Source organism: Cyprinodon tularosa, unplaced genomic scaffold (assembly GCF_016077235.1).
Source record: "Cyprinodon tularosa strain WSP-4 unplaced genomic scaffold, ASM1607723v1 ctg14, whole genome shotgun sequence".
Classification (NCBI taxonomy): Eukaryota; Metazoa; Chordata; class Actinopteri; order Cyprinodontiformes; family Cyprinodontidae; genus Cyprinodon; species Cyprinodon tularosa.
Window position 1 is genome coordinate 1,217,413 of NW_024038220.1, and position 16,715 is coordinate 1,234,127.

A 16,715-nucleotide genomic window follows, 5' to 3' on the forward strand; every position below is an offset into this window, starting at 1 on the left:
ATCCATTCTTAGTGTTTCACTGATAACACTTTTAATGCATAGAACTGTTCTTTTGTAGCTTATATGATCCAAAGCAGTACCTGCTTCAGTCCAGTCTGTTGTTAGAAAGCTTTGTTCAGTCTTTTTTGCATTCTTCTAATAATGTTTTAAATGTCCCCAATAGAACACATAGTGATGAGTGCAAACAGATTCCAGTTTAACTCATTTCCTTTTGCCTTTAGCATTAACAGAAGGGCCTCAATTGCACTTTGCTGATTTTTCTATCCAATTGGGTATTCCCGCCTCAGTCTCTTTGCCCCGCATGCTGTCTCAGCCAGGAGTCCACAAGGAGCGGTTCATGCCTTGCAGCAAATCAGGTTTAGAGAGGAGTCACTTCTTCCTTCTTAGCTTTCTGCAAAAACGAACCTGAAGGGTATGATTCAAGTTTACCTAACCAACTTCATTAGGTTGCTCCTGTAACTGAACCAAATTCAAAATTAAAAACACTGTGCAAAATAAAGGACATATTTGATAAAAATTTTGTCTTTTATTTCACTATGTGACTTGCTTTACAGCATGTTAATTCCATATAAACTGCCTTTTAAGTTTTTTATAAAACAAAAACGGTAAATGAATACATTTTATGATGAGTATTGACGCTCATAAATCAATTCTTTAATTTATCTAGATCAAAGGGCAAATATCTCTAATTATTTGATGGATGTGAAGTTAGAGGATTTACATTATCTTTGATTATTGAAGAGATTGTAAAAAGTTTATATTTAGTTAAAAAAATGTTTATTGTTGATTTAACTTCATTTGTATTTTTTGACATAAGTGATCTTTTTTTTGTCTTCTCATTCTGTATTTGTGTAAATCAAATATAAAAAAAAATCTATAGTTTATTTAGGATCAAAAGTTACCAAAAACCTAATAACATATTTTAAACTTCTCTCTACTATCATAGCTTTTATAGTATATTAAATATTTATTTTGTATAATTAATCTTAGGAATCTCATTTGCTTGGCTCAAAAGAAGATAGCCTTGATAGAAACCTCCTAATTGCCTCTGCTGTAGGTTTAGGGCTTGCAGATTGTTAGAGCAGGAATGCCCAGTGAAGTTCTGCTGCACTTTATAACTTTTGATTTTCTCAGAGTTTCCAAGGATTTAGTTGTATTTATCAGCATACCAACTTAAGACAGCTGCTCTCTTTCTGCTAAAAAAAAACTAAACTTGTTTTCCACCTCATCTTGCAGCTTATCTAATTAATGCCCTCCCTGCCTGGTTCTTCTGTTTGGATTTACAGCCATGTTTTGGTGGTTTAATTTTGTGTCATGCTCTCTTCACTTTTGGGGTAATGGGTGGGGTGGTGCCCCCCCTGTGATGTTAAAACCTGGATAAAAATGTAACAAAACAAAAAAAGAAAGAAAATTGTGGCCCAGCTAGACTCCAGATTTGAAGCTGATCCTGAATCTGTAGGGAGAGCTAATGATTAGGGTGATGGCAAGGAGGCCTTCTGAAATCAAAATGTTAAGCCTGTCACCACTGATAAACATCAGAAGGGTTTTATTATTGTAATACTGATAATGAATTTTCCATTGATTTTTGAGAATGTTATAAAGAATTTCTGACATTGTAATGAATTTTAGATACAAAAACATGGCCGCATGTTTTTATTACTACTTTTAAAATGCTTCAATGATTCCTTGCTCAATTTCTATTAGAAGCAGACTTCTTGATTGCATGAAAATTATTTCAAACCTAAATCGAGCAGCTGTATGGATAAATTTGGGCTTTAGTATACCTTTAGTATACATTCCTTAGTTTAAACTTTCTCTGCAACTTAATCCTTGAGGTTTTGTTGTATTACCTGGTCATCGTGACGCTGCTTTTTAGGATATAGCAGGAAATTTGCGATGATACATTAAGTTAGGTGGATAAGGAATGCATGGATTTTATTTTTATTTGTTCATAAAAATATTTGGAAACCATTTATCCTTTCCATTTTTATTAACAATCCTGTGTTAGTCTTACAAAAAATACCTACCACAAAGCAGTGCAGTTTTTGGTTATAACATGACAAAACATGGAGCCGTTTATGAGAAATCAATACATAATAACAATGAAAAGGCTGAGCTGCAGAGAAAGTTACCCGGAGATCTCAAACAGTTGCCTTGCTTACAGGTATAAGAAATATGTTCCTTCTTTCTAACAATATTTAGACATTATCCCTTTAGGGGTGATCTGAATGTTTAAAAAAACCTGTGAAACTAGATTACACTACTGAAGCACTGTATCCAGAGCTGCAGCCTGAGGCTCTCTTGTCACACTCTGAGACATGAAGTCTTTTGACTCCACTTTGTTCTGACCCACTCGTATTACACCCTCAAAATATAAGGCTGCCGTTCCTGCTGCTTCCAAATCCATCAAAGCAGCCAAACCACTTTCTCTGATTCTCCATACTGTATGAGTCTGCATAAAATGAGAAGCAATTCCTTGAATTCTGACTTTAAAGTCCTGTTACCTGACAGCATTGAGATTGAGGTAGGAAAAAAAATGTTTTTTTTTCTTATTGAATTGGACTGTGCATGTTTATAGTTATTGTGGGTGGGCTGGTGAACAGTTCGTGTCACAAGCTGAAGCATAAATAACCAACTGAAGGCGGTGCAAACTGGTGACTTAAACAGTGAAAAGTTTAAGGGAGGGTAGTTTGGTGAAGAAAAATCTAAACAAGTGCAATAAAATCAGTGGCAACTTATTTGCTAATTAAATAGGTTTATAGGGGGGATGTTTTCAATCATTGTTCTGTAAACAGTCCTCTGTAAAAGTTTTCTTGTGCCTTTTAGAATCCATCTTTTGAAGATTGTAATTTTACACATTTTTCTTCTGTAATTTTTTAGTGCCCATTTCTACTTGCTCTTGTCAAAGCAGATAAAATCTCTTGACTGGGCCAGAGATCATTCCTTGATCTTTCAGTGCAGCTAAGCCTTACTGTCTGGAGTCGTCGTTCTTATCTGTTTAGATTGCCGGCTCCCTTTTCATTCTGTCACTAATTTATTCAGTGCATCAAGAAAGGGCTGCAACATTCCCTTATTCAATGAGTGTCCACATTAAGCAAGCTTTGGATCCAGACGTTTGAGCAGATGTTCCCATCTTTCAATAAAGTGTTTTGTTTTCTTTTCAAACCAAACTGCTTTACATTACAGTATGCCTTAAATTATCTCACCATTGTGTGGGCTCTCACACATTGTTTTGCCTGTCAGGGTTTATGACTCCCAGCTTATGTAGAAATATATTCATTGTGAATATTGAAATTACAAAAGCAATAACCATTTCCATTTGCTTTTCTTACATCCCATCCCACACAATGTTTACTTCTGCTGCTTTTAAGATATAGCTTTGCCATACAGTGTTGGAGTTTGTCTCCCAAGAGCGGAGTTTGAAAGGTTTTAGGGTTGAAAACCAAAACAATTTTCCTAAAGAAATACATCCTTTTATTAAAACAGAGTTGATTGTTTGTGCTTAGTGTTTGCAAAGTTATTGTTCCATCCTGTATTTTGGCACAAGAGCTTTTTTTGCACAGCTCTGTAATGAATGCTTTGCAAAAATATGAACAGGAATACTCTTCTGCTGTTACTGTTATTTCCCTGAGGCTTAGACAAACTCCTGCAGAGTAAAATGGAATAAAAAAACATAGTGGTCTGACTAACTTCCAGGGGTTCTCAATAATTGCATGTACAATATTGGCAGACTTGAACCTTAAACACAAACAAAACTCAAAATTTCAAACCAGTCACGTTAATCCTTGAATAAGACCTTACAGTATATATTATTCTGTTTTTTTTTTCATTGTCAGATTCTTGTTTTATTCTTCAGTCCCACAAATTGACATGAACATGATGAGTCACATTCTCACTTTGAAGATGGGAAGTTATTAATTAACAAAGGCAGAGTTGAATAAATCAGAGGCCATCTTCACAATCTGAGCTGACTAGTAAAACTGTTTGCCTCCTCAATGGTGAAAAATGCAGAGTTATAATATGGACCCAATATCAAAAAGCTCAGTAAGTGCTGGTGTCTCAACATGGGAGAAGTACACCTACCTCCAAATTGGGCAGAGTCTGGATGCTGGTTGTCAAGGGGCAATTTTGAGTCATCCAGGCTGCAAACCCAAAATGTGTCTTATGTCCTTTGAAAGGAAAGTTCGGCTTATATTTTAAAAATGATGTTAAGAAGTAAAAAGACTTAGACAAAATTTATTGTAATTTTGTATACACCGAGTGTATACAAAATTAAATTACTTTGCTTACAACTCATAACAGTGAAATTAACATTACCATTTAAAGTTCAGCAGTGATCATCATGTAAACACTATAGGAAAAACGAAATCCAGTTTAAATAATAATGGTGCAAAAGGGCATTAATATGGAAAGGTTCAATGCAGTGCAAAATAAATATGTTGCAAAATGCAGTACAAAAATTGAGTTGTGTCTTTTTTAAAAGGATTGTAAAAGTTTCTGCCACATCAGTTGTGCAAAATAATGTGATGCAGTCACAGTCCAGTTTAGAGTTTAGCTCTTCAAAAGAGCGAGGACTAAAATAAATCTAAATTTTTGGGGCTTTATAATCATAAAAATCAACTAATCAAAAGCAAAGATTCACTTACATTTATTACACAAAAACATTTCTCCAGACTGTACTATTAAATATGTAAACGGAGCTTTGGGCCAGGTTAAAATACATTATATTACTTTACAATCTCCACAGAAACTCTTCATCACTGCATGCACCGTATTATTGATAAGTCCTGAAAGGTTGAGTTTTTTCTTCCACAGCAAGGCTGAAACTGATAGTGCAGGTGCAGAGATCTCCTATTAAACAAACAAACTGGAACCCTATGTTATCATTGGTAATGTATTGCAGTGATGTTTTTTTCAAATTTCCTGCCCCACTATCCAGCAATGTTTGATCTAGTTGTAAGCTGGTATAAAGCGGAACTAAACCCTCTGCATATCTACAGAGGCAGAATCTGAGAGATGAAACCAAACAGTTCATAGTCCTTGCAGCATTTTGCCTTCTAAGCATTTTTATTGCCATGCTGCGGACGCTCAGGCACATTAACAGGCCATAACACACAGCCACATTTTTTCTCCGTGTTGTAATCAGACCCTTGAGTGAGGTCCTTGTTAGCTGATGCACAATAAGCTCCAGTCTAATGAAGTGTAAACCAGATAGGAGGGAACTCTAAGCGGGGGTTTAGATGAATATGACCGGCAGCCTTGCAGAGCAGAGGAGAACTCAATGCTAATTCTGTTAGCCAGGAGGTCATTCCATCCCGTCTCACTCCTGCTCAGTTTATCAGCACTTCATAATGTGAAGGATGTAAGGCCAGAGTGTTAAAAGTGAGGATCACCCTTAAGTGCGATAACTCCTGGAGCATGAATAAAGTGAGAAGTGGGTTCAAAATGAGTGCCCTGTTGGATTTCTGCATTACTAGAGTTATCACAGACCTGCCCTCCTTACAGCCTCCCGCTGTGTGACAGCTTATCCTCTGTGTGGAAAACTTCCTCCTTTCCTTGCTGTTCTTTCACAGTCTAATTGTACCCTCTGCCTGAAGAAGTCTCTCTGCTGCTCGCGCATTCAGCTCATCCTATTATTGCTGATGAGTATTTCATGTGCAGGTGGTCAGCTTTTTAACTGAATTTACACTTATAATTTAACCAGAACTACAGAATGGATTGTAATTTGGAGTTTGATTTTCCTGAAAAAAGTGTATATTCATGGTTCTTCAATTGCAGCAGGTTATTGGAAGACAGCATCCATATCCAACCATTGCATATGTGAAATTGTTTGCATCCATTATGATGCATATATAATGCATTACCCTCTTTTAATCCAGAAAAGGTGCTATCATGCCTTGATAGCTCTTTTCAGATTGTCATTTGAAATGAACCTGATGTGTTTGCTTGCACAATTGTGCACAAACACACAAATTAACCCTTCCCATGTTTCTCTTTTAGCCAACGCTGGGGCCTGTTATCCTAAGCAAGGTAACTCACCGGCGAATGGCTTCCTGCTCTTTTGTCCCATCCTCAGTTCATTGTTAGTCCAATCACATATTTTATGCGTAACCATCTCCTTCCGCCCGTCTTTGTTCTCTTCCTGTCTGCCTTCCACCTTTGGCTGTATAGTCTGTCAGATGGAGCCCTGATAAAAAGACCATGTGCTGACAGAGGGATGGGAGTCCTTAAAATGGACAGAAGGAACAGAGAGATAGCGAGAACATGTAAAGAAAGTGTCAGTGGGTGACAAGTGATGGATGGAATGACGGGCAGAAGTTGGTGAGGAACGTTAGACAGAGTAATGATAGAAATGATGTATCTGTTCCTGCGCGTTCCCACCTGACTTTCAATCAATTTAATATCAGAAAATGTCTCTTTGCCTGTTTCCTAAGTAAAAAATGAAAGCTACTTAAATACAAACAGGCATATCAGAACCGAATAACCTCCAAAACAGATCAGTTGGACTCCTTGCCTTTGATCTATTGCAAAAGCACTTCACTTTTCTCATTTTTCTTCCCCCTTAGAACTTGAAATCAACAATTCTGCAAGGAATTGCTCTGTCCTGGTGGCAAATTGGTGAACATCCCATCACATTTCTCTCTCTTTTTCTCTCTCCTGTCCCCCTGTGCCGTTTTCAACTCTGCTTCCCTCTGCTTCTCTTGTGTTACCTATATGTGCCTGCTCTGTGTATGTATTTCCCCACCCTAAATTATTTCCTGATGCGGACTTTGGTGGCAATTTTCTTCCTTTCCTTACATACACCCTCCTTCCTCCTCTCTCTTACCTTCTCTTCCCTTTTTTATCCCTTTTTCCTTCCTGCATCCTAATCACTTAGATCCTGAGCGTGGCGGCAGTCACTTGATCTCCACAGATGACTTGGAGTATCCACGAGAGTACAGGACGCTGGGGAACAGTGGCCGGCGCTTCTCCAATGTCGGCTTGGTGCACACGTCGGAGCACCGCCACACCGTCAGCGCGGCACAAAGCCTGGAGGCCCTGACTAACCTGCACAAGGCTGACATGGAAAGGAAGAGGGACGCCTTCATGGATCACCTGAAAAGTAAATACCAACAGCAGCAGCAGCAACAGCAGCAGCAGCTGCAGCATCCTCACCACAGCCCCCACCACAACCCCCCCTCACCCTCACCCTCCCATGCCAGCATGAGGGGCTCCTCAGAAAGATCTGCTCGAGAACAGGTAATGATGTGTTTTTATTGAAAAACTGCATTTTTTTCTAAGACCCTCAGATATTTTTTTATATTGTGATATAGAAGACATAGAAGTATTTATTGTAATGATTTTGGCAACACTTGTGTCAGCTTTATTTCTGTTAATGAATAAAGTCTAAGAATATCCCCTTCTTTAAAACACTAAACAGGCTTGAAGTGGGACGCTAAGCTTTTTTAGTAGACATGCCTGGTTTGAATACCAAGTGTCAGATCAGGATTCCGATTAACGCATTTTCAGATTAAGGGCTTTATTTATCAAGATCCAATTTTGCGTGCAGTAATTTGAACTCGCAAACTGGAATTTTGCGCGAGGGGCTGGACCATGGTTTGCGGGTGATTTAACAAGAGCGATTGCGTAACTGGTGGCACGTGCAAAACTGTTGGAGACGCCCTATTTAAATGATGGTTTTGCACGTTTTGTGGTTTGCGGCAAAGTAGTTTGTAGTTTGTACAAACTAGTGCATTAAGAAATTTAAATCTTACAGTGACCCCCCCCAAAAAAAAAAAAAAAAAAATATATATATATATATACAGTATATATATATATATATATATATATATATATATATATATATATATATATATATATATATATATATATGTAAAGAAAAAACTTTGGTAACCTTTATTCCCTAAGGTGGTATGTGGCTGAATTTCTACTTCACTGCAGTAAAAAAAAAAAAAAAAAAACTGGTGTTTTGTATTGGCCTGTAGTAAAATGCACATACCAAATGGCTCAAAAGAAGTGACTGTGGATGAGATTACTGCGCGTACGCATCCCCGCAGCATTGGCATGTTGCTCCATGCCATGTTTTGATGATCGTTTCCTCGTTCATTCCAAAAATATTCACACGGAGTGAAAAAATGTGTTCTCTGAGCCTCCTTGCTTCATTTCGATGTCTCCTTCTTGCGACAATAACCGCTGCCATGTGTGCGCAATTACGGATACAGACCATTTGCACCTTCTTTTGAAACGTCTTAAATATAGAGTCAGATACCGTTAGCAAAATTGCTTTCAGGTTTGACAAATCACTTTGCGAGTGCTAAATTTATATATTTACATGTTCTCCTCCCACAAGACGCACTTTTGCGTGTAAACGCCCCATATTGCATATTCATTGCAGAAAAGGCACTAAATGGATAAGAGACGCTATTTAGCATGTTTTAAAGACCAAATCAAATAGATCAGTTTGTACATTTTTTAGCGTGCGCAGTGAAATAGCTCACGTTTTTATACACGCAAACCTTTGATAGATCCGGCCCTAAGTGTATGAGATTCCCTTACTAAACAAATCTTCTTGTTTTTGTTTTTCTGAATCTGATTTGGTCTGCTACACTTTGGAGACCTCTGCTCACTGTCAGAGTAGAACGAGCTGCAAAGAATAAAACTGTAGCATAATTAAAAATACCTTTAGTTTAAAGTAGTGTTGTACCGATTCCGATACCAGTATCGGGCACGGCCCCGATCCAGCACTAAAATGGTGGTATCGGTATCAGCGAGTACCAACAAACACGACACCGATACCATTTTGAGAGCCAAAAGTTTATTCAACTATTGTCGCCCATTCCAGGTAGGCAATAAAAAGTTCTACTGGATTCACTTTGTATTAGTCCTTTTTCCTGCTTCACAGAGGTAGGCAGCAGCTTGACAAAGCCATGATGGCAATTATTTTACATCCAAGTAGTATGCAGTTCTTCATATACACACACACACATCAATTTTAAACAGACGGTATCAGGATGGTATCGGCTGATACTGCTCAGCCAGGTATCGGGGCCAAAAATTGGCATCGGCGCAACACTAGTTTAAAGCATACTCCTAAATGAACGCTTGACTTACTTTTCTGGAAATTAATTTTATCCTAACAATTAGTTTTCCACTTTGAAATCCAAAATACGGTGTGTTCCAACATGCCTTTCTAAGCAGCTGATGGTATGAAAAAACTACGTTAGAAAACCTTGCCATGATTCTCACCATAACAGATATTTCTTTTACTGTGACTTTCACAGAGTGACATAAATTGAGAATTGATAAAAACACAGATAGAAAGATTAAAATAAAATCCCTTTCTGAATAAGCTAAATCCCAGGGGAATTTTTCAATTTATGCACTTAGAAACCTATTTATAATCTAATCAGCCCTTTAGTCTATGTGCTTTTGTCTGTTCAAACTTGCTGAATATTCCATGCAACTGCAGTTGCATTATTTCTATTTTCTGCCTTAGAAAATACCCTAAAATACTGCATTGCTTGAAGTGAATGATTTGTTTCTCTTTCCATCTCAAACAGCTGTAAGAATTATTTGTAATTTAAAAACAATAGACCAATTGACATCCTTAGTACCTTTTTTTTTTTTTTTTTTTTACATAAAACAGCTTAAAAAATGCATTTGGGTTTCCCAAAATCAAATGTTCAAATTATTTTGTTTCCTGGTCTGTCAATCCTTCCTGGTGTGCTGCTGCAAAATTCAAGTTGGTTACCATTTCCACCTGGTCTAAATTTGCAAAAAAAATCATGATACACTGAATTGCTTTTTATTTTATAACATTCCGGAGTTTGTTATTGGAAAATTCTGATTTTGAAAAACTCATATTGAAATCAGGGACAAAAGAACCAAGATTGGGGGGGCTTCCCTGGTTTTATTTCTGGTAAAAGTCCTGCAAAGCACACAACAAATCCTTTAAAGGGTAGTTTATTTAGTTTCCTATGCACAGAGCGTACTGTGATCTGTGTCTAAGCGCTGCTGCTGGATGCAAATTTGGGAATATTGAAGCGCAATGACGTGACACAAAAGCACATGAGTGAAGAGGAGAGAGAATGAAAGGGATCGAGAGAGAGAGAGAGAGAGAGAGAGAGAGAGAGGGGAGGGTGAACGACAGGTGGAGTCCTGGTTGCCATGGGAACCACTACAGTATAAGTCACGAAGGGATATCACATTGCAAAGGTCAGTATGTGTGGAGAAGGAAGAATTGGACTATAATGAAGACAGAAGGGAAAGATAAGTGTAAGGACATCATGGAGAGCGGACAGATCCTAAAGTGACGGGGCATTTTTGCAGCACCAGGGAGGAAACGAAGGACTCCAGGATTCCTTGTCACCTCATTCATAGAAGGAAGCGCAGCTGTCCACTGACCAACTAACTAGCACCACAAGGACCCAGCAACCCATCTGTGAAGGAGTTAATCGGCTGATGTTGTAATGAATTAAATAAAAAGAGTTTCCGCCGCATGTGCAATTGTAGAGCGAGACAGTGAAAGAGAGGGACTGAGTGAGGAAGAGGGAGGTTTGTGAGAGAAGCAGAGGGGGGGAGAGACGGGTAAACAAAAAAAAAGAAAAAAGAAAAATGCGCTGTGGATTTTCTGCACCTGATGGACAGTCTGGAGTGACTGAAGTGTTGGACAGGCACAGGTGTTCTGCAGGTGAGATTTAACTTGGATCTTGAAGCTGCTGAGTAGATGCATGTGTTCGAGCGTGTGTGTGGGAAATGGATGTGCCAGCTGGGATTAGATTCCATGCCTGTTATGTTTGCTGTGGTTGTTGTAGTGACAGAGTGCATATGCCTCAGCAGGCACAAATCCACAGCAGACGAAAGCTGAGGGGGACGATAGTAAAAGCTGTGCACAGAGCTTTTTGTATTTCCCTTTGAGTGTTGGGTTTATTTTTAGTGCAGATTTTGTCCGCTTTTTTTCAATATATTGAGAATCTTCTGGTGTGTAGCAACAATACTAGACCAGATGAGGATTTTAGGGTGCATGAGTAGGAATGAGTAAGATAGAGGGGAGGGGTTGGGGGTGCAGAGAAGATGACGACATGAGAAAGAGTGGAGGAGGATGGGAGAGAGTATAGGGTCTGCTTTACATGCAGGTCAGGTAATGCAGCCCTCCACTCTTTGAGGCTACGTTTCTCCACTGGAGCCCACATGCTTGTGTCCATGGCAGCGCTTAATTGTGCAGATAATCTTTAAATTTTAGCAGTGAGATTTCCACTTGACCTCTGAGGTCCAAGTTTAATCTGACATCTCAAACACATCTCATTATCTATCTGCAAGAAGCATAAAATGATGCATTAAGATCTAAATTTGATCTGCTTACAGTTTCACCAGATATTATAACAAGCTGTTGAATGTACTCTTTGTACGGAAAATGTGCTTTGATTGCATAGGTGGTTGCCAGCATGTAAAAAGAACACCATAGGTGTAACATATCCAAATAAACCAGTTTGCTTTTGTACTATTTGCAGGTCAAAGTCCAAGCTGTTTTTCTGCTTCTGTGAGCAAAGAAACCAGTAAAAAGGATTAGATGTGTTTACCTTAGAACAAAAAATGAGCCTTATTAATGCAACAGACATTTACAAAACCACAAATCCTTCCTCCACCTTTAAAGCCGTTCCTCTCGGACTTATTTTGTAATGCAGGAAAAAAACAAAATCATTATTAATGTATAAACAAGTGAGCAGCATTTATTTACAACATTGAAGCAGTGCCCCTGAGCTGCCAGCAGATGTAGAGACTTTCAGTGGTAAAACTTTTCTGTTATGTTGAATATTACTGGATAGTCAAGGCCAGTTCACTTCCACTCTGGAGAGACCTTATGATTACTCGTCCATGACACTGACACACTTTACCAACGATCAGTTACCCTTAAACTAATCTCTCCTCAGAGGACATGCAATAATTAACATATTTATCTATCTAGTGGGTTTTTAAATACCTTATATAAATGTTAAATGTGTAAAAAATGCTTTAATAGAATGACTAACATTCTTTTTTTATTCGGCAACAACAACAAAATAACAAACCATCTTTCTCCATCTGTCAGGAATTAAGCTGTAGTTCACGGCGTCACATTAAAGCATTATTTAATTTTAGCTGTTGTTTTTCAGGAGTCATTTATATGCTAAATGAGAGCGGAAGCGTGGGTTGAATATTTTCTCCGTATCCTTTTCTTCTTTAGCATAATGAATCTAAGCCTACAGGTCCACATTACACTGACATTAAAATACGACATAAGGAGGAACCAACCGGCTTTCTCAATTAGCCAACCATTACACTAGGGCTCTCGTTTTCGTATGTTTTAAATAATATCTATAACAACATCTCTTTTTCAGTGATAGATTGTTTTGTTACTGTTACAGTGCCTCATGTCCTTGTAGTACTGTGGCATAATTATGAAATTATCTACCTTCTTTGCAGTAAACTTATCATTTCATAAACAGCTTATATTAATACAGCAAATTGATACTGAAGAAGCAGACAAAAGAAGCGGCACGGCAGATAAGCCTTAAAGCCAGAGATAAATTGTAGATTCTGTCACACAGAACATAAATGGAGCGGCTTCTCTTCGCATAAAACTTTTGTCATTCTTTGGATGCCATTGCATCACCTTTGCACAAATTTCCCTAATAGTATACACACTATGTTGACATTTTAAAACTAACACATTACTCAAAAGAGTGAGGCCACAGTGTCAGAAATGTATCTGGAGGGTAAAATCTAATTTTTGTGTTCAGAAGTAATTTTTAGCATTTTTGCAATATTTAATATCAAGCTGTTCTGTTCTATAACATGAAAACAATGGCTAAAAGAGATAAATAAGGAAAACGTCTTAGTACCACAATGTCGTCCTAAGCCGTTTTTGCAACAACACTGCAGCTAGAACCTCTTGGACATTAGTTTTTTAAAAAGGTTAGTGAGAATGCATGCATGGAAATATATCTCTTACTATGAGGCGCTAATATAAACCAATTATTTAATAATTTACTAAGTATTAAAAAGTCAACTTAAAAAGGTTAAACCTGTACTAAAACTAACCTAAGTGTGGAATAAGTGCACTCAAAACTTGTAATAAAATATCAAGGTTCAAACTGTAGAGGCAAGGATGCATTTTTGTCATGCCTCTAAGGGTAGGGTGCATGTATTAAAGGTATGTATGGGCATTTGTGGGTGGAGCTATAAGTGGGTGTTGGCATGTGTCTGGAGCAGAATGATTGTCTAATGAATATCACCTGGATCTGCTCTGGGGCTGTTTGTTTGTTTGATTCAGAGAGAGGCTAAGGCAGGGAGCCAATATTTCTGTTGACCGCAAGTTTAAAGCAAAATAAGTCTGCAAATCTACCTGTTGTACAATGCTTCATAGAAGAAGGGTACCATAAACATCCCTAACTGCAGTAAAGCTTTTTGTTTCCTCCTAGGATTCAGCGCGTCGAACAGATCCCTGCTCTCCTCTCAGTGACTAATTTTTGGATGATAGTCGCCTACACAAACGTCCATCAGTAAATTAGAGAGTTTAACTTATGCTCCATTCAGACACGTGTAGCAATGACTTCGAGTGACCTGGACAATCATGATCGGTCCAACAAATTATTATTGCATTGAATAGAATAGAACAGAATCCAACTTTATGGTCATTACACTGTCATTGTCATTTACTCTCTGCATTTATCCCATCCCCTTGGAGAGCAGTGGGCTGCCATCGTGCAGCACCCAGGGATCAGAGTGGGATTAAGGATGCTCAGTGACCCAGCGTGGCAGTCTGTGGGAGTGGGGCTTATACTCAGAACCTCAGGGACCCAAGTATGATGCCCTAACCACTAGGCCACCACTCCCCCAATTATCATGATAAGCCTCTACTTATCAAGTTTGCTTTGTGAGCTTCCTGCATTTCTATAATTCTACTCGCTAAAACTATACAAAAAATGTTTTGAAATATTGGTGCCATAAACATGAGAGTACGCAGGAGCTATTCCAACCTGGGTTTGCATGGAAGATTTAACCTTTGCATGAGGCTAATGTGGCAAGCTCTTCTTCAGACTTCTGCTGCTGTTTATAAAGATAGCCTAGGATTTAGTCAAGAGTACATTAAAGCTAATGGTTAGCAATGAAACCCACCATAATGTAGTCATAAATAAAAATGTGCCTGTAATTTTTTTTTTTTATTAATCCCGACTCAGGATAATGTGGGCTTTGCAGAAGAGGGGATGAATATTGCCTGCAGATAGAAATAAGAACGAAGGGTTAGAGCTGCAATTGAAATATGTAAACTCTGCTCTATCTTCTGTTAATATTGCATGTCGCTGTCATAAGATATTCCCGGACCAGCAGTGGCTCTGTCTGTTCTTAACTGTATGGTAATTATGGCTTATTTTATTTATTTAAGATATTGTTTCCTAAGGCTTCTTACGGTTGTAAATATTTTTTCTTTAATGTCCAAACAGCAGGAAGGACAAATGGGCAGATGTTTGCTACAGCACTCAGTGCTGCAAATTGGCAGGTCAGGCTTTGAGGTTGAGATGAAAAGAGAGCAGCAGGTGGAAGGAAACTGGAAGAAACAGAAGAGCAAGAAGGGAACAAAATTGTTTTTGTTGCAGTGGTGAAATCTGGGAGGGAAAAAGGACAGAAAACGCTGATGTTTCATTTGACTTTGTTTTTTCATTTATAACGACGCATTCTTGTTTCAGGTTTTTAGTAGCTGGTAAAACAGAGTCACGGTCACCATAATTGATCACTCAATGCTCGTGTTTTACATGAATGTTATGAATTAACCTGTCAGAAACAATGATTCTTGTTTAACACAAGCAGAAAGCAGCACGTACATGATAATTGTAATTTAGTTGCTTGTGTATCTTGTTTTATTTGCAATTATTCTTGAAGTAATTCTTATTTTCCTTTGTATCCCCCTTCTTCCTTTTTTTCCTTCATGAAATTCAACAGCAACAGCCCAACTACTGGAGCTTTAAGGTAGGTGCTGCTTGTCTAAGTGCGTTTGTCATTCCTCTGTCTGCTTTGTGTCTTTACGTCTGTGGCATCTTGTCCATGCCCCCCACTGCTCTTTCTTCCCCCTCTCCTTTCTCCTGTAACATCTTTTCACTGTCTGGACAGTGCTTGTGTGTGGTTGTGGCATGTTTGGTGGCAGATATGCCAAAAATAAAAACAGCTTAAACTTCTCCATATCCATTTAATTGGACCATTCTCCACGGACTTGTGACACCTCTGCTACTTGCTAAAAGTACGGGACCTCATAGTTATGTTATACTGGAAGAAACATAAAGGAGACTTTTTAATGTGCTTTAATGAAATGCTCTTGTATTTGGAGAGATATGTCCGTGTTAAATCGAAAAACGTTGATTTGGCTTATAAGAAGAAATCTAAAAAGTTTGGATTTTTGACCGATTGATTAATATGACCCTTTAGATCTGTTAACTTAAATTACAAACTAATCGCACAATAACTGTTTTTTGTTTGCATGACAAAAAAAGTACATATTGAGTTTAATTAACTTTTTGATCTGAAAACTCCTCTTCAAATAGTTTTTAAACACAAGCAGAAATATGACAATCTAAAGATATTTAGTTATATGGCAAAATGTAATGTCTTGATAATATCTGTTATTTATTTTATACTTAGTTGAATTGATTGGCTTCCACTGAACCTTAGGATTTAATCATAGTCCTCCACATGCTCCGGTTCTATTAAATGCTCTTTAGTTGTTTGACTGTCTGTTCACCTAAATCATGTGTCAGTTTAAAAAAAAATGCTGCAGAAAAGCTGGAGACATTATTAAAACCACCAACATTTCACTCATGCATTTAGACACCTTATATTTGCACATTCTCCTGCAAGGTTTTCTGTCTAATCAGTAAAGCTGTAGAAAACCACGTCCTACTTCAATATTCCACTAGCTCTAATCTAAGCTCAGCTTTCCACTTTTATGCTTAGTTAAGAGTCCAGGGAGATTAAACAAAGGCTAAACTTAATCACTGTAAGGTTCCTTGAAGAAAATCTAAAAAAAAAATCTCTTTTGGTTCATAAGCATAATATCACACAAAAATATTTAGAACAATCTAACTATTTATTTCGGAACATTCATTATATCCCGGCGGACGGGGGCAGGGAGCCAGCAGGGGGACAGAGCGACCGAACCCGACCTGGTGACAGTAGCCTGGACACCGGTGGCCTCGTGCTTCCCCCCGCCTGCCTTACCGGCCCCCAATCCCCATTCTACGACTGAGGATGTGCAGCTCATGGCTCTCTGCTGCGGCCAAGCAGTCGACACTTCAAACAGCTAAATTAGTGTCTTACATCTTCGTGACCGCTATTCATGTTCTTGGGCCAGTGAACCAGTGGGCTGGTCTGTATGTATATTTCAGGGTGTGACAAAAGTACAGGCCAGAACCAAATAAGGCAACATCCGAATTTACGTAAAGTCGGGGCTTCGATTTGATTCGCCTGTTTTATGGTGGAAGTTTGGAATTGTGAGATTTGCAGATAAAGCAGGTGTTGAAGGGTTTTGAACTTCTCTGTACGTCCATTTCAACCACTGATCTGTTGTTATTTATCTATGACAATGTAAACTCGGTTTTGCATTCTATGACCACTTTAATAATAATTGCTCTGAATGTAGATATAATGTAGTTTGTTTTTAGGTATTTCCTTATTAGATCAGATCA

At 38.2% G+C, this 16,715-nt stretch overlaps 1 protein-coding gene across 13 annotated transcripts in view; it reads left to right on the top strand.

Moving 5' to 3' along the window:
- The window catches only part of si:ch211-278a6.1 (SRC kinase signaling inhibitor 1), a 118,208-nt gene that overhangs the window by 60,913 nt on the left and 40,580 nt on the right, over positions 1–16,715 (top strand). For 11 of the 13 annotated variants that reach the window (XM_038278264.1, XM_038278257.1, XM_038278258.1 and 8 more), the window contains exons 2-4: positions 6,001–6,030; positions 6,878–7,239; positions 14,980–15,006. In XM_038278264.1, coding sequence (XP_038134192.1) covers positions 6,001–6,030; positions 6,878–7,239; positions 14,980–15,006 — 419 coding nt within the window. Of the gene's footprint in view, positions 1–6,000; positions 6,031–6,877; positions 7,240–10,022; positions 10,691–14,979; positions 15,007–16,715 lie in introns of those variants that run through there. The other 2 variants (XM_038278265.1, XM_038278268.1) reach the window with 2 other exon arrangements.